General features: G+C 44.6%; 1 protein-coding gene across 3 annotated transcripts in view; it reads right to left on the bottom strand.

The window, feature by feature from the left end:
• CDKAL1 (CDK5 regulatory subunit associated protein 1 like 1) overlaps positions 1–18620 on the bottom strand; it is a 947145-nt gene that overhangs the window by 701770 nt on the left and 226755 nt on the right. For all 3 annotated transcript variants that reach the window (XM_040353783.1, XM_040353784.1, XM_040353785.1), the window contains exon 7: positions 12810–12858. In XM_040353783.1, the coding sequence (XP_040209717.1) occupies positions 12810–12858 (49 nt within the window). The remainder of the gene's footprint in view (positions 1–12809; positions 12859–18620) is intronic.

Genomic DNA, 18620 nt, shown 5'->3' with positions numbered 1-18620 from the left:
GTGACTCAAAATTAAAAGAAAAATGCTTGAAAGATATAACACTGTGTGTAATAAATCTATATAAATAGAGGAGTTTCACTTTTTGAATTGAATTACTGAAAAAAAAAAAAAAACTTTTAAAGATTTTTTTTTTTTTTTTTTTTTTTTTAAGATGTACCTGTATACGAATACTGTAATGTATATTTAAGCATGTGTGTGATTATCCTAAAAGTACCGAGATATTAAATAAAATGGACTAATTTCCTTTGCATGCCTTAATTTGCAATGTATACATACACATCACTTATCAAGCAAAGTCAAAATTCAAGTACATTTTAAAATGTATTATACAAGTAAAAAAATAAAAATAAATAAAAAATCCAGGAGAATATAATAGGCTCATCAATCATAACCTTGCTTAACTAATTAGTTTAATAGGCCATCAGAATAAATGGGCTCATTCATGTTATGACTAACTAAACAGAGTGAAACAGCACTTGGCTCCAAGATGCAGTTGAGACAAGATACGCAAACACATTGAAGTTAATGAAGAGGTGAGCAAGAATAGTCTGATAGCTTAATAGGTAAATCTGTTAGACACATATGATGTAATATACTTACATAGTGGCTAAGCAATATGCTGCTACTGCTTAAAACAATGATCCTATTAACTATGCCAGTGAAAATGCTTCTTAAATATGTAGTCATCTGTATCTTGCACTGGCCATGCATGTAATGATCAGTAGACTTCTAATTATAAAGCAGATCAGCAATTAAAAAAAAAAAAAAGCCATATTAAAAATAAAAATAAAGAAGTTATACAACATTCAAATTCACATATATTCAATATTCCAGAATCTTTAGAACTATAAGTTGCATTTTTTAAATTCCCTGCTTCTGTATGGGCAGCCATAGCGAGCAACCTTGAACAGACAAATGAGGATGAAGTATTACCATAGAATGGCGCACAATCTGATCTTAAACCTAGATGCTGCTGTACTATGGCATTATTCAAATTACAGAAGCACAGATAATATGTGTATAAATATAATTGTAAGCTGCGGTTGGGTTTCTCCAAAAAAATGCAAGTAAAAAAAACATTTGGACACTGGTTATCCAATGAAGCCGAATCCAATGCACATCAGCTTCTGGTTAAAGGAAAATGTATCACATGGAAGCTGACATTACTGTCCTCTATTTTTGGTTGGTATGCTGATCCCCCTCCGCTGCCACATTTCAGGGGGGAAGTGGGTACCTGGATTTGACAAGAAGCCGCTTCCACTTCCGGTTCTTTGCTGTGGCCAAGTCAACCGGAAGTCCCCAAACACTCCTCCTCCTCCCCCACCACAAGGACACTCGCGCTTGCGCAGCAGGCAGCCGGCTGTGAAGCTGCAAGGCTTCACTGACGGTTTCCGTTACAAGAAATGGGGGAGGCAGCCCCCGAGAGATGATTGAAAAAAATCAGCTGGGGTTTAGAAATATTGCCTACTAATTGAGGATGAGTGTAAATCCTTGTCAGGAGACTAAATTTACCAACTAATTTAAGATATTGTTGCCATATGGTCATATGGCAACAATATGAAAACATTCCCTTAAAATTAAGCCTTCTTGTGGTGCGCTGTCAATGCTGACAGGCCTTCCATCTTCACCAGGTCTTCCTTCTGGGTTTGCGGGCAGCAACCGTTTAAATGGCCGAGCAGCGATGATGTCCCTTCCATGCAGGCACATGGCCACAGCACAGCCCTCTGAAAGGACAGCATGCCGTCCATTGAGAGCACAGTGTGCTTGCAGCAGTGATGTAATCAGCTGCAAATAATGTTAATATCTCCTAAACGGTGCACAATTAGGAGATATTTACTGTACCTACAGGTGAGCCAAGCACCCTCTTTCTCAGAACAAAAACCCGGCTCTGAGGAAGAAGGTACTTCCCTCAAAATGCATAAGCCAGCTAGGATCATAGTGGAAGAGCTGAGTGAACTAAGCAACCTGGAAGCGGATGCTTGTTTTGACACACTGTATTTTGCACATTTGTGAGTATATTTGTGGATTATTAAAGGGTGCATGGAATAATGCACTAGGCTGGTGTGCCCACCAGAAGTTCAAGTGCTTGACCGTTTTATTTCTTATTTTTATCAGTTTTTAGCCAAGTGTGATAAAACCACCAGCATTTACTTTAGGGACAAATACATGAAAATTGATCCCATGCACATCTTCCATAGTAGTGAAGCTTTTTATGGCAGTTCCCTTTGCAAAAGTGTATATAATGTACAGTGGAAATAAAAAGTCTACACACCCCTGTTAAAATGTCAGGTTTCTGTGATGTAAAAAAAATGGACAAAGATAAATAATTTTAAAACTTTTTCCACTTTTAAGGACACAGAGTATAATATTCATTACCTCCTGGGTTATATGCAATTATCTAGGTGAATGGACACTGGTAGACAGTCTTAGACAGGAAGTGATCCCCTATATAACCCCTCCCATACAGGAAGTACATCAGCTTTGAAGCAAGCACTGAATCCTCAAAAAAGAGAGGCTGGACCTCTGTGTCCAATGATGTACTTAAAGAAAAGGATTTCACAGGTAAGTATGCCGAAAAAATCCTATTTTCTTTTCGATACATCATGGGAGTTAGGCTAATATTCATTACTGACTGGGATGTACCGACTGGGATGTCCCAGAGCAGAGCAATTGGAGGGGAGGGAGACACCCTGCCAAACAAGTCATCAGACCTTATATGGCAGGCCACAGTACACTGCGGCCGAAAGCTGAATCCTCGGCTACTCGAACATTCACTTGATAACATTTTGTGAACGTATGCACTGAAGACCAGGTAGAAGCCTTACAAATCTGAGGCACAGATACCTTGATGGCGAAAAACCCAGGAGGTTCCTACACCCCTGGTAGAATGATTTTTTACCCAAAATGGAGGAGATTCAAGTTTCAGACCATAGGTCAGAATGACCAACTGACGGACCCCAATTGGCAATGGAAGCTTTGGGAATTCTGCCCTTTCTTGGGTCCTTTTGGTAAAAAAATAAAAAAAAAGTCTGATCCTTGGATCTCCACAGATCTTAACAAATAAACCTTGACTGCCTGGACAACGTCCAAGGAACGCAGTCATCTCTCTTCCACCGAATGAGGCAGAGAGAAGAAAAAAGGAAAAATAATGTCCTGATTCAAATATAAGGCTGACACCACTTTAGGCAAAAAGGATGGAACAGGTCGTACCACGACACTGTCGTGGTGAAGGATCAAGTAGGGTTCCCTGCATGAAAGGGCCGCCAGCTCTGACACCCTTCTAGCCGAGGTGATGGCCATCAGGAAGACTAGCAAGACTAGCAAGTCTAGTGGAATTTCCTTTTTAGGCTCAAATGGTTGTTTCTGCAACACAGACAGCACCAAGTTTAAGTCTCAAGGACACATAGGTGACCTAATGGGGGGGGAAGCAAACGAGTTGCCCCTTGCATCAAGGTTCGGACCAGCGAATAGGAATCTAAAGGCTATTGGAAGAAAACTGACAGGGCTGAAATCACGCATTTCCGAGGATGCAATTTTCTGGATTCACACCAAGCAATATATAAAAGTCTTCCAGGCCTTATGATAGATCTTCCTAGTGGCAGCTTTTCTAGCATTCACTAGGGTAGATACTACTGGTCCCGAGATGCTACGGTCATTCAACACCCTGGCTTCAATAGCTAGGAGTCAAATTTACAGACTGAAAATTGGGGTGGAATATAGGACCTTGAGACAGTAGATTGGAGCGACGTGGAAGCATCCATGACCTACCTATTGTCAGTCTCACAATTTCTGGGAACCAGGGCCTTGTGGACCAGGCTGGTGCCACCAGAATGACTGGAACCTCCTCTCTCCGAATAATGCGAAACAAATGTGGAAGGAGAGGGATCGGGGGGGGGGGGGAGCATAAACCAGGGAGTACTGGCTCCACAGAACTACCAGAGTATCTTCTCTGATTGCCAGAGGATCCCTTGTTCGGGACACAAACTGCTGTAGCTGGTTGTTGAACCTAGATGCCAATAGGTCGACCTCTGGCCATCCTCAATGCTGGCAAATTTCCTATAACACCCCTAGGTGCAGAGGCGTAACTAGAAACTTCAGGGCCCCAGTGCAAGAAATCATGAGGGCCCCCCCCCCCCCCCGAAAAGCATGATTTTGATACTTAATTTTTTTTACACTGTACAACAAAGTAAAACATTTATTGATCATTGGTGGAGAGCACACAGAGTTACCAGCCTAACTAGTGTACTGACCACGCTGTGTGCTCCTGTCTAGTGTGGTAAGTTTTTAATAGGAAAGCAGAGGGACTGGTCATATCACCAGGGATTTCACATAAATGAAGCAATACATTTGTTGCTGATCCTATGAAGCAATCATAGGATCAATTAAATCTTTCCTGGGGAATGGGATCAGTAACAGTGCTGGTAGGGAGGAGGAATGGGACCAGTGGAAGTGCTAGTGTTGAGGAGGGGTGGCAGCAATGGTACTTGAGGGGGGGTGGCTGCGATGGCAGTGGTTGTGCTATCCCGCTCCCACCACCACCTGTGCCTCTTACTGATCCCACCCCCCCACCACTGATCTCATCCCTACCCCCCCTCCCCATCACCTCTGTTGTAGAAGTAATGGGGGGGGATAGGGATGAGATCAGTGGTGGGGGGGATGAGATCAGTAAGAGGCACAGGTGGTGGTGGGAGAGGATGGCACCACCACCCTCAAGTACCACCACAGCCACCCCCCCCTTTAGGTACCACTTCTGCCACCACCCCTCAAGTATCACCACTACCACCCCCTCAAGTACCAGCGGTGATACTTGAGGGAGGTGGCAGCAGTGGTGCCACCCTCTCCCACCACCACCTGTGCCTCTTACTGATCCCATCCCTATCCCCCCATCCCCACTGTTGTAGAAGTAATTGGGGGGGAATAGGGATGAGATCAGTGGTGGGGGGATGGGATCAGTAAGAGGCACAGTGGTGGAGGTCGGCATTGATTGCTCAGCTCTGTCACTTGATTGACTTACCGTCAAATTACAGTTACAGACCCCCCCAGCAGTACAGACACCCCCAGCAGTACAGACCCCCTCCCCCACAGTTACAGACACCCCCGTTACAGACACCCCCCCCCCCGTTACAGACACCCCCCCCCCGTTACAGACACCCCCCCCCCGTTACAGACACCCCCCCCCCCCGTTACAGACCCCCCCCCCCCGTTACAGACACCCCCCCCCCGTTACAGACCCCCCCCCCCCTCAGTTACAGACACCCCCCCCCCCCGTTACAGACACCCCCCCCCCGTTACAGACACCCCCCCCGTTACAGACATCACGTCAGTGCAGTACAGACCCCCCCCCTCAGTTACAGAGCCCCCCCCCTCAGTTACAGAGCCCCCCCCCTCAGTTACAGTGCCCCCCCCCTCAGTTACAGTGCCCCCCCCCTCAGTACAGTACAGACACCCCCTCAGTACAGTACAGACACCCCCTCAGTACAGTACAGACACCCCCTCAGTACAGTACAGACACCCCCTCAGTACAGTACAGACACCCCCTCAGTACAGTACAGACACCCCCTCAGTACAGTACAGACACCCCCTCAGTATAGTACAGACACCCCCTCAGTACAGTACAGACACCCCCTCAGTACAGTACAGACACCCCCTCAGTACAGTACAGACACCCCCTCAGTACAGTACAGTCACCCCCTCAGTACAGTACAGTCACCCCCTCAGTACAGTACAGTCACCCCCTCAGTACAGTACAGTCACCCCCTCAGTACAGTACAGTCACCCCCTCAGTACAGTACAGTCACCCCCTCAGTACAGTACAGTCACCCCCTCAGTACAGTACAGTCACCCCCTCAGTACAGTACAGTCACCCCCTCAGTACAGTACAGTCACCCCCTCAGTACAGTCACCCCCTCAGTTACAGACCCCCCTTGGTGCAAACCTCTCCTAGTGCAGACCCCAGTAGTACAGACGCTCCACCCCCCTTAACTCACAGACCTCAGAACAGAGCAGCTGATACACACAGCGGTGTGTCCCTCGAGCGCGGGCTCCTCCTCCTCTGTGGATGTAAACAGAGGAGGGGGCGGTGTGTTCCTTCCTGCTCCGCTGAGGGACACAGCCGCGGCACGAGCCGTGAGACACACAGGGCGGGGGCGGCGGTGTCACCCCCTGGCGGGTGTTACCCGCCCCCCCTTCCCTGGATATTACACACAGTCAGTCAGCGGTCATCTCCCGCTGTGTCTTGGAGCTCAGTGTGAAAAGCTTAGCCGGCATGTGAATAAGGTCCCGCGTCTATCACACAAGCTGATCTAGGAGGAGGGCGGGACCTTTCTCACATGCCGGCCAAGCTTTTCACACACTGAGTTCAGAGACAAACAGCGGAGATGCCCGCTGACTGTGTCCCTCATGCGGGCGGGTGGCGGGCCCCCCCCGTAGTTGGCGGAACTACAGGGCCCCTGTTACGACCATGAAAATTCCGCCACTGCCTAGGTATAGACACTATTCCTCCTGGGCAGATCTGCTGGCGGCTGACATAATTTGGCCTTCCAGTTCTCTACTCCAGGGATGTGGACTGCTGAGAGAATCAGCACATGTCCCTCTGCCTAGGAAAAAAATGTGGTTCACCTCCTTCAGAGCTGAACGACCTGGTACCGCCTTGGTGGTTTATATAGGCCACTGCGGTGGCATGGTTGGACTGAACCCTGATACGGCTTTCCAAATACTGCACTGTGCAGGTTATGCTCTGTTCTGAGCCTGTAGTGAGTGATCTCTGAGCAGAAGGTCATCCAGATAACCAAGCACCAAGATCCCTTGGGCCCTTAAAAGACTCAGTACTAGTGCTAGGACCTTTGTGAACACCCGGGGAGCTGTGGCAAGCCCGAAGGGTAGAGCCACAATCTGAAAAAGAAATTGTTTTACTGCAAACGGCAGGAACCTCTAATGAAGCCGAGAAGATAGGTACATGTAAATATGTGTCCTTTATATTAATGGCACTAGAAAGTCTCAGAATTGGAGCGAGGATACAACTGAGCTGACAGACTCCATCCGAAAGGACTGTATTAGTAGATACTGGTTCAGGGATCTTAGATCTAAAATGGGCCTTGTGTCCCCCATTTGGTTTGTGAACCGGAAACAGGTTTGAATAAAACCTGTGCTCCTTTCGGATATAGGAACCTGTATAATCACTCCTTGATGCTAAATACTAAATGATGTAGTGCCTTAAACAGTAAGTTTAATTTTGGAGGATCTGGGGGAACGCTGGATATTAAAAACCTCTGAGGGGGAACCCCCCGTAACTCCAGCTTGTAACCGCAAGATATAGTCGAGGTGACCCACTTGTCCTGAACCACTGTTCTCCAAATGCCTGCAAAGTGCAGCAGCCTCCCCCCACCTGATAGTGGGGGCATCCCCACAAAAGGAGGGCTTGGTGACGGGTTTAGAAGAGCTTTGGACCCAGAAGCAGACTCATCCGCCAGGCCATCCACAGAATCCTGAGCTTTTAGCTCTTTCCCCATCCTCAACCCATTCCTGCTCCAAACTAGGAGGCTCAGGGAAGGGGGAACTGTCACGCTTCTTGCCACCCTGCAGGATGGAGCCAATCATGCCAATTTTTTGGAGACCCCTGCTTTAGATGCAAACATTTTATCAATGTGCTTTATATACTTAACATCCACACATGCATGGTTTGCTTATTTTGGACTTATTGTATTGTTTATCTACTCATTATTAGCTCCAATTCTATACTTTCATGCTATAGATTTTTTATGATTGCACTGAATCTTTTATTAAGGGTTTATTACATATATGAAATTTGTAAACATGAATTCAACATTTTTGTCAAGGTTGTTTACTAAAACTTATTCCAACATCAATACTTTGCATTGAATCACTGTATGAGTCAGCATAATAGCCAGGCTACTAGTATGTTTGATATAAACAAGGCCAAGGATAAATCCAAGAAAAGAGAAAAAAAAAAAAAAAAAACAAGCTTACTTACCAACCAGCCCACAGACAACCAAATCAACCTGTTTAACAGTATGCGTTAAAAACAGGGGTTTAGTCTGCACGCATTTGCAAATGCATGTGTAAGCTACAGAGCCACGGCACCCTGGTATCTGTAGTTCCTATCACTAATGAGTGACCCCAAAGTGGAGGCACATGCATTCTGGAGGATAGGTGAAGGGCAGATGGTCTGAAGGGGGAGCCCTTCCCTTCAGACCATCGGCCTTCCACCTATCCATCAGAACGCATGTGCCTCCACTGTGGGGTCACTCATTAGTTAGTGATAAAAAAATAAATACCAGGGTGCCTTGGCGAGGCTCTGTAGCATACACATGCATTTCCAAATGCGTGCAGACTAAACCCCTGTTAAACAGGTTGATTCGGTTGTCTGCGGGCTGGTCAGTAAGCTTGTTTTTTTCCTTGTGCCCTCCAATGCTGCTTACTGCAAAGGCCAGCTATAGGTGGGGGCAGTGGTCACCCTTTCTTTTTTTTTTTGTATTTGCTTTATTTTCCAGAGAAAGTGCATTTTACAGCCTAAAATAAACAAACAGTCACCTTTTTTTGTATTACTAGTATTTTGAGGAGCTCACAAATGACAACTACTAGACCATTCTCTGGAAATGCTTACTTTCAATGATTTTATAGTAAAATAAACTTGGCCTGCCACTGCTGACCTCCTCCATAACCACTTAAGGACCGCCCTCCTGCACATATACATCGGCAGAATGGCACGGCTGGGCACAGGTACGTCGCCTTTAAGAGCCCAGCCGTGGGTCGCGCGGGACCCACGGACCCGATGGCCGCCGGGTGTCCCGTGATCGGTCCCAGGAGCTGAACGGGGAGAGGTGAGTGTAAACACACCTTCCCCTTTCTTAACAGTGGCACTGTCATGGATCGTTTGTTCTAGGGTTGTCCCGATACCACTTTTTTAGGACCGAGTACAAGTACCGATACTTTTCATGTAGTCGCCGATACCGAATACCGATACTTTTTTTAAATGTCATGTGACAGTTTTCAAACCACAATACAGACTAAGGATATTTTCTTTAGAATTATGAAGAACTCTAACTCAAGACATTATAAAAGAATAAAAATGAGTAAAAATGAATAAAAATGTTTTATTTGCTTGTCACGCAGTAGTAAAAAACTCAAAGAATTTTCATAGAACATGTTGATAAATACAAAAAAAGTATTCTATTTAGGTATCGGGAGCATTTGCGCGAGTACGAGTACTCCCGCAAATACTCGGTATCGGTCCCGATACCGATACTAGTATCGGTATCTGGACAACCCTAGTTTGTTCCCTGATATAGGGAAAAACAATCAATGATGTCACACGTCCAGCCCCGCCCCCTACAGTAAGAAACACATATGAGGTCACACTTAACCCCTACAGCGCCCCCTAGTGGTTAACTCCTAAACTGCAATTGTCATTTTCACAGTAATCAATGCATTTTTATAGCACTTGTTGATGTGAAAATGACAATGGTCCCAAAAATGGGTCAAAATTGTCCGATGTGTAGGCCATAAATGTTGCAGTCATGAAAAAAATTGCTGATCGTAGCAATTATTAGTAAAAAAAAAATATTAATAAAAATGCCATAAAACTATCCCCTATTTTGTAAATGCTATAAATTTGGCGCAAACCAATCGTTGAACGCTTATTGCGATTTTTTTTACCAAAAATAGGTAGAAGAATACATATCGGCCTAAACTGAGGAAACAAATTGCTTTTTTATGTCTTTTTTTGGGGATATTTATTATAGCAAAAAGAAAAAAAATATTGAATTTTTTTCTAAATTGTTGCTCCATTTTTGTTTATAGTGCAAAAAATAAAAACCGCAGAGGTGATCAAATACCACCAAAAGAAAGCTCTATTTGTGGGAAAAAAAGGACGCAAATTTTGTTTGGGAGCCACATCGCATGACCGTGCAATTGTCAGTTAAACTGACGCAGTGCCGAATCGCAAAAAGGGGCCAGGTCCTTAACCTGCATATTGGTCTGGGTCTTAAGTGGTTCAAATGCCAAGTGCCAAGCTATCTCTGCCTTCAATAATTTTATGAGTCACTGACAGAGCAAAGCATACAGATCAGGAAAGTCAGAGTTAAATAAATACAAACTTCTGATATACAGTACATAGTTGAACTGGGTAATTGACTTCTATTACCACTGATTTAGAATGACAGGTAGACAATTTTTAGGATAAATCAGAATAGTAAGCATTCACTCTTGCAAAAAAAAAAACATAGGCAGTGTTCACCTACCAGCTGTACAGGAGTCTTACATAAGCCAAGTCCTACAATGGATATGCCTGTACCTTTAAAACATGAAGACTCATGTTGCACGTTTTGTGTTGTCCATTTCTCTGAACAGCAACATATCTCTCCTAATTAAATATATTTTCTCAAGTGCACTAGTCATACAGCTGAGCAACGTACACGAGTTCTTCTTAAAGCGGAGTTCCAACCAAAAGTGGAAGCACATCTTATCTGCTCCCCCCCCCTTCCAGTGCCACATTGAGCACCTTTCAGGGGGGGTGGGGGGCAAATACCTGTCAAAACCAGGAACCCACTCCCACTTACGAGCAAGCGCTCCGCAACAACCTATGTCATTTACGCCCCCCTCCTTATTCTCCCCACTGCCTTCTGGGAGGTGCATACAAAATCCAGAAGACAGCGGGGACCATTCAGAAAGTGCAGCTCAACTCGCACATGCGCAGTAGGAAATAGGCTGTGAAGCCGCAAGGCTTGACTTCCTGTTTCCCTTAAGGATGCCGGCATCTGAACCAAAGCTGATGGACGGATCGAATAGGGGTTCAGATATCGCAGGATTGTTGACAGGTAAGTGTCCTTATATTAAAAGTCAGCAGCTACAGTATTTGGATGAAACACCACTTTAAAGCGGTAGTTCCGCGGGAAAACGTTTTTTTTTAAAGACGTTTTTGTAAAGCTGATGGTACAACGAAAATTGTACTCACCAGTCTCCTAGTCGCAGCCGCCACCAGGACGATTTCCCCCAAAAGAAGATTTTATAAAATCTGATGATGGACATTGCCATCTTAAAGGAGTTCTCTGACCTAAAACTTTTAACCCCCGCTGTGCCCGGGCTGTAAAAAAATAGAAAATAAACTGTCACTTACCTGCCTACGATCCCCCGTTGTTCCGATATCGCCGTCCCGTTCTCCGGTCCCGGTCTCTTCCGCTTCCTGTGTGTCGGTGACTCATAGTGCGCTCAGCCTATCAGTGGCCGCGACGGGACATTGCTGCGGCCGCTGATAGGCTGAGCGCACTTTGAGTCACCGACACACAGGAAGCGGAAGGGGCCCGGGACCGGAGAACGGGACGGCGATATCGGAACAACGGGGGATCGTAGGCAGGTAAGTGACAGTTTATTTTCTATTTTTTTACAGCCCGGGCACAGCGGGGGTTAAAAGTTTTAGGTCAGAGAACTCCTTTAACTGCTGGCACCGTGAATCCCTCCTGTATTATCTTCCGGGATGCGGTGTCTCCTGAGAATACCAGGAGACGCGCCGTGTTTGAAATCTCGCGATATCTCGCGGGTCACGTGACTAGTCACAGCGGGGAGTGTCCTTTTCAGGACGCTGCCGGCTGTTGTCCTAGCAACTATGCAGTGTGACGGCGAGCCGCGCCGTCAACACTGCATAGTTGCTAGGACAACGGCCGGCAGCGTCCTGAAAAGGACACTCCCCGCTGTGACTAGCCAGACTAGTCACGTGACCCGCGGGATTTCAAACACAGCGCGTCTCCTGGGATTCTCCGGACTCGCTCCCAGGAGACATAGCGCTGATCGGGCATTTTTCGAAACCACGCCCACTCCCGCGGGGAAATGTGAGTGACAGCTCACAAAAGGCCCTCATTCCAAGGTAAGGAGGCCTATTAAAAAAATAAAAAAAATGGATAGATACAGTACAATGGCTGCTGGTTTTAACAAGAAAAACTTGACAATTAGGGTGAACCACCGCTTTAAGTGGTCTCTAACTAAACTTGGAGCTTCAGCTTTTTTTTCCCCCTCTCCAACGAGCAGGGTCATTTCCACCCTTCACATAAAGAAAAAAGGTGGGGCTGTGGGGTGGGAATGACCCAGCAAAAAAGAAACAGAGCGCAAGTTCAGCTAAAGAGGAGTTTGGAGGACAGAAGACAACAGAGCAGACAGCGGTGACAGCAGTCACCAGCTCTGTTTAGAACGACGGAAAGAGCAGAGTGATCAGCGGTGTTTGATTACCGAGTTCTCAGCATACCTAATAGAACGTCTTCTGTGTCTATAGAACTACAACTCCCAGCATGTACTGCGGATTCCACACACCTCTAGAAATAAATGTCCTAGCATGTTTCAATGCCCGGTTTCTGAAAGACCAAAGCATGCTCCCGCACATGCCATCTGTTTAAATTAACAAATACCTGTTAGAACATCATATCTTACAGCCAACCGCAGAAATCACAAAATTCATCATAAAATACATTGTTTAATTTTAATTAATGTATTTGGGCCTGCAGCACACACAAAATTAAAAGCTAAAATATACACTTCTAGCGTTCTCAGTCTTGGTGCCTACATCTCCTAACTTTAAATGTGTCTGGGCCAGTGTGTTCTACGACTATCATTTTTCTTTTTTTTTTTCACAAGAAAGCGACTATCATTTTTTAACTGCCCCTGTTATATAGACCACCCAGAGGTCATGGGTAGGGGACAAGACATGGCAGAAGTCCAACCCCCTTACAATGTACAGAGAGCCATAACTTGGTAAAGCAACTTTACTATATGTGTCAAGATAACTGTACACTGAATGTACTCACCTTTAATTGTTTCTTCAACAACTTCTACTACTCGATCAATCTGTTGAACCTGCAAAGTTACCCCAAGACAAAGATATTAGTTGAGAAATGCTGTTTTTGACAAATAAAATGAGTATTTCTAAGATGTGCTATAACCACATAATTAGCGGATTTAAGTAAAAAAAAATAAAAAAATAAAAGGATGAGAGAATGTCAAATCAGTTAGAAACTACAAAAATGCACATGGTGTGTGCATACCTGTACTGTTTTGTAGTTGTGATTGGTGGTTAAGGTTTAGGTTACCCAAAACATCATATATTCCTGATGTGTGTCGGTGTTACCATGTACTTTTATTAAAAAGCATCCTGATCTCTTCCTTTGTGTTAAAAAAAAAATTACAGTCTGCTCACATAATTTGTAAAAAGAAAAAAAAAACAACACCTCGGCCATTCTGTGATTCTGTCCTTGCCAAATTTGCTGCAGAAATCTCTCTCCACCGAGTCTGGCTGTATCCATTTTAACTCTGAAGCTGCAGCCTGTCCACTTCCTGGATTTACACAGAAGCACACCTCTAGCTCTGCAGCTCTAATTGGCCCTCTTATGACACCCCTCCCTGGCAAACTCGCACAAAAGAGAGCGCGAGAGACCGCAGAGAGCGCGAGAGACCGCAGAGAGCGCGAGAGACCGCAGAGAGCGCGAGAGACAGCAGAGAGCGCGAGAGACAGCAGAGAGCGCGAGAGACAGCAGAGAGCGCGAGAGACAGCAGAGAGCGCGAGAGACAGCAGAGAGCGCGAGAGACAGCAGAGAGCGCGAGAGACAGCAGAGAGCGCGAGAGACAGCAGAGAGCGCGAGAGACAGCAGAGAGCGCGAGAGACAGCAGAGAGCGCGAGAGACAGCAGAGAGCGCGAGAGACAGCAGAGAGCGCGAGAGACAGCAGAGAGCGCGAGAGACAGCAGAGAGCGCGAGAGACAGCAGGGAGCGCGAGAGACAGCAGGGAGCGCGAGAGACAGCAGGGAGCGCGAGAGACAGCAGGGAGCAACTGATTGGCAGCGTGCTAGAGAGACTCCATAGTTAAAAGCACACTGCTCTCTCTTTTTACAGAATGGCTGAAATAGTTAATAATTTACATGTTTTCCCTGCATTGTGGGCATTTGGGAGGGTCTCCTGAGGTTATCTTCAAAAAAGCTTCTAACCTCTACTGCTGCTAAACTCTGTGAAAAACCTCAGTTTAACAGCTTTTACATCCTGTTGTTTATCAGCTGTCAGTTTCCAGTGTTCAGAAGAGGTTTTCAACTGCCCCGTGTACACGAGGCCTTACCCATTTACCCCAGCCCCCAACCCAGTTATACTCAATTTTATAGCACTTTCCGCACTTGCAAAATACCAGGAGTTGGCTTGTGCAAGATCTCACAGGAATCCACTATGAGCACCCCCCTCCTCATGTGACAGTGCTTGGGTCTACAGAAGGCCTAAACACTAACATGGGAGGAGGTCATGTGCGCCACAATATTGAGAACACAGGGTGCTATTCAGCAGCTGTAACAGAAGATGTAGTAGTAGGGGGTGGGAGCTGGACGGGCGAGTAGAAGGTGGTTGGGTGGTAGGCTTTATACATACCCCCCACTAGGCCATGAATGTGAAAGGTGACAGGGCCTCTCCAAATCACTCGGTAGCCTGTAAATATAATATGTTGTATGCAGCCCTTGTCTCAATCAGAATCTTTGATGAATGATCAATACAATTTTCACTTAAAGCAAGCCACACAGAAAACGTACTTGAGATAAAATGATTTACTACTTGCAGGCAAACACAGTGTTACAGCTATGGTCTTGACATAGCCAACCAAAAAAATAACAAAAATCTGGTTCGCAATACATTTTCTTTACTAAGCCAATTGCCATCACAAAAAAAAAATTAATTTGCTGAATAACTTACTTTGTCTAATATCTAGCAAATTTTAATGTGTGCTGGTAAAATATGCTTTTGTGTATTAAACCACCTTTAGGCACAGAAAAAAAAAACATTTTCAAGATTTGTCCTAACTGTGGGTTTCTTCGGTGCCTGTTTTGCTGAAGTCTTTTGTCAGAACCTCAAGCAAAGCTATGATTTCCAATGTTGCTTTCCCTGTTTAAATACATTTTTCCATTGAAAAGACTAACCTATTTGAAGTGGAAGCCCCCTCTGGTAAGTTCTGATGTACAAGGCCTGGCATGCTTTTTAAGCAAGTGACAATTAGCTTGGCTGCACTCCTTGAGATAAGTGGATGCCCTGCATGATCCCACTATTCCTCAAAGCATTAAAGCAAGTCATGGCACCAAAGAGCAGCAGTCACAAATAGCTTGCAAGTTGAAAGCTTTCCCCTCAAATAAGCAGAACTACATTTGTTCCATTTGGTTTAGAGGGTTGGTTCACTTGTTGAAAACCTCACTTGCATCAATTCTAATTAAACAGCTTATTTCTCCTGAAAGTGTATGCGAGTCTGTGTTCATTTTCACTTCTCTGCTCTATAATTTTGAGGTTTAAGTCACCAGCAGAGAACAGAAAATGTATTCTTGTATATGAGTGCCATGGAAACAGATGGCTTAAGAAAATGATTCACTGTTGCATTAAAGCAGCCAAAAAACATTCTTTTGATTGTGCAAGGGTCACCGTTTTTAAACTACTAGACCGTTTAGCTTAACCTGAAATTTAACAGTTCTGCATAGCAGAAATAAAAATAAGGGATGCAAAAAGACGTAGGATAAAAGTGATTTTATTTATTATTTTTTCTACAAGCCTTTCACAATGGAATACAATTTTCCATTTCTAAAACACCAAAGACCCAAACCGAATCACAAAAAAAAAAAATATATATTTTTGGGCTACAAAGAGCTTTTCTGTACAGAAAAAAAAAGGGAACAAGATAAACTGCTCATGAAAATATGTTTCAGCTGGCAAGCGTAATAAAGTTTATTAGCAATTATGTTTTACCAACAGAAATGATAATTCACAAGACATTGTTGGATAGCAGAAAAACACCACTTAAAAATGAAAAAAGATGGAGCGCTAGAAATGTAGCGAGTGCAATATGGAAATAGTTCCAAGGTCCAGGTGTGCCAGTAGGCACAGTTCATTTACTGCCTAGATCCAAACCAGGGTTTAGGCCAGGGATATGCAACTAGCGGACCTCCAGCTGTTGCAGAACTACAAGTCCCATAAGGCATTGCAAGATTCTGACAGCCACAAGCAGGACATCCAGAGGCATGATGGGACAACAGCTGGAGGTCCACTAATTGCATATGCCTGGTTTAGGGGTTCTGGTCTGTATCAGTGTGGACAAACAGCTGTACAGAGCAGAAGCGACACTCTGGATATAGGTGAGAGATAAGAGCAGTACGTCAACTCACATTTTGGAAAGATATAATGTGCATGGCAAAAGTAGCTTGCGCTCCTGTAGTCCAGCTGGGCAGTGATGGTGGTTAGCAGTTCAGGGCAGCTCCGGTGGTTTCGAAGGCTGAAGACTGTCTCACAACATACACGTCACCTGTGATGGACTGGAGGCGTGGTCGAGCTCTCGTTCAGAGCCTTCATGCTCCATCGGGCTTATTCATATATCTGGTAAGGGAGCAAGCATGCTCCGAACACGAGCTGACGTGCTTGTTGCGAGATAATCTTCAGCCTTGAAAACCACCGGAGCCGCCTGGAACTACTGACCACCACTCCTGTAGAGCCCGCTCCCCTCTCTCTTGAAAACAACCACTTACCTACACTGCAAAACGTATTATGTAAAACATGCAAAGCCGCACTCTATGGCTTGACAAGTTTGCTTTGAATCTAGAAACCAGCTAAAAAAAGTTAGGACCCGTTTATTTTATTTAACAAAGCCTTATTTTTAACAACAAAATCCCTTCCCTTATATAGCCCTGATGTGTATAATTACAGATGCACGACACAAGTTTACACAGTTATGCCGCTCAGCTTTTACATATTTTCTCGAAAGTAGAACTATCAAGGCCAATCTGTCCATTTTTTAGGCGGAGACAATCGGACAAACCATTGTTCTCTATGGGGCGGCGGATGTTAGTGGACATGTGTCCGCTGTCACCTGCCAGCAGCTGATCCAATCTGGTTTGCTAAAAAAAAAAAAAAAAAAAAAAAGGACAGATCCGACAACAATTTAATGGAAACAGACAGGCAGTTTGTTTCCATCCAAGTGCCCCATAGAGAACAGCAGTGTCCGTGTTCGCGCTGCATAGGGGAGCAGACACTGACACAGTCATCTGCCAGCTCACCTGGGATCAGCAGAGATCCTCCCGCTGAGCAGGCGGATCCGCTTGGACAGATTCCTCTCCATTTAAAAAAGGTCTTAACCTTCTTATGATCTCTAAGAACTTGCTACATTTAAAAATCGTAATAAAGTCAGCAATAGTCTCCAGTCTGACTATCCCTCACTGATATTTACAGTTTTAAATGTACCAAGTTCTTTGGTATCCCAAGTAACTTAATATGCAATAGCGGATAGGCATAACTGATAGTAAACATGTGTCGTATATATCTGTAAAGATACCAAATCAGGGCTACATAAGAGAAGGGGCTCTGCGCTTTTAAAGAAAAAAAATATATAAAATTGTTTTACAAATTTGAATTCACAAGGCATTTTATACTCTGGATCAGCCTGCACGTGTCACAGGGAAGCATGGAGGTTTCTGTTCAGAGTAGAATACGGAAGAAAAAAACAAAAGCTATAAATTACTTATACTTACCCTGCCGTTCCCATGAGATGGGCCATAAGTAATGCGTGGCTATTTTTCATGGGCAGCAAGTGTTTACACCAGAATCATGGCTGCAGCTGCAGTCATAACTTGTCCTCATTTTTAACACCAGAGATCGGCTTTGCTGAAAAAGTGATTCAGACAACTGTAAAGCACCACAGAGACTTCCCCTTTCTCCAGCTGCCGCCATTTCTGGGCTGTCTTGTTCCACCAGGGAGTTCAGGTCCATGCATTTGCAACAGCAGCCCACACAGAACATGGCACATTTGTTGCCTGATCTCCTCTGTGATGAATACAGGCACAAGTGACAATTCCACCACTTTCGGTTTCAGTGCGGTCATCTTCTGGCCATTACAGACATGCGTTTGATCAGCTGCCTTGGAGGGCAGGGGAGACGACATGGGTGTACACAGAATATGGAGCAGCAGTGCAAAGCAACTAATTTTGTTTGTTAAAGCTTAATAGAACAAGCTGAAGTTAGAAGCGGATTGGTTACTATGCACAGCTGCACCAGATTCTGGGTGCACCGGTTTTAGTAACTCTCCCTTCAAGGGTCCAAGACACTGACGTCTCAGAGTACCTGTCACTGGTCAAAGCTTTATAGCTTTGACGGCAATAACGATAAAATAAAAAAATCAAATAAAAATCAAAGCCCCCCCTCCCCACCCCTGTGTTAGGGCACAAATGCACATGTAGTCCACGTATGCATATGAGAGCACTGCACATGAGGCTCATGTTTAGCTTTAACCTGTAAAAACTTTTAATGTGTCACCTGTGGATAATTTTAGGTACCATAGTGTGTCGTCATTTCACAAGTGTTGCGCAATTTTAAACCTTGACATGTTTGGTATCCATTTACTCGATGCAACATCATATTTTAGATTTCACAAAAAAAAAAAAATTATATTGTGTTTGTGTGCACTAAAGTTAAAGTGTATTTTACAGAAAATTTGCATTTGATAAACAGCTGGGCTAAAATCATGTGACGAAAAATTGCAACAGCCACCATTTTATTCTCCGGAGAATACATTTCAAAAAAATATAGAATGAGGATTCTAAGTAATTTTTACAGAAAAAAAAA

Source organism: Rana temporaria, chromosome 5, assembly GCF_905171775.1.
Source record: "Rana temporaria chromosome 5, aRanTem1.1, whole genome shotgun sequence".
In the NCBI taxonomy this organism is placed as follows: Eukaryota; Metazoa; Chordata; class Amphibia; order Anura; family Ranidae; genus Rana; species Rana temporaria.
This window is presented reverse-complemented; position numbering and strand designations above follow the sequence as displayed.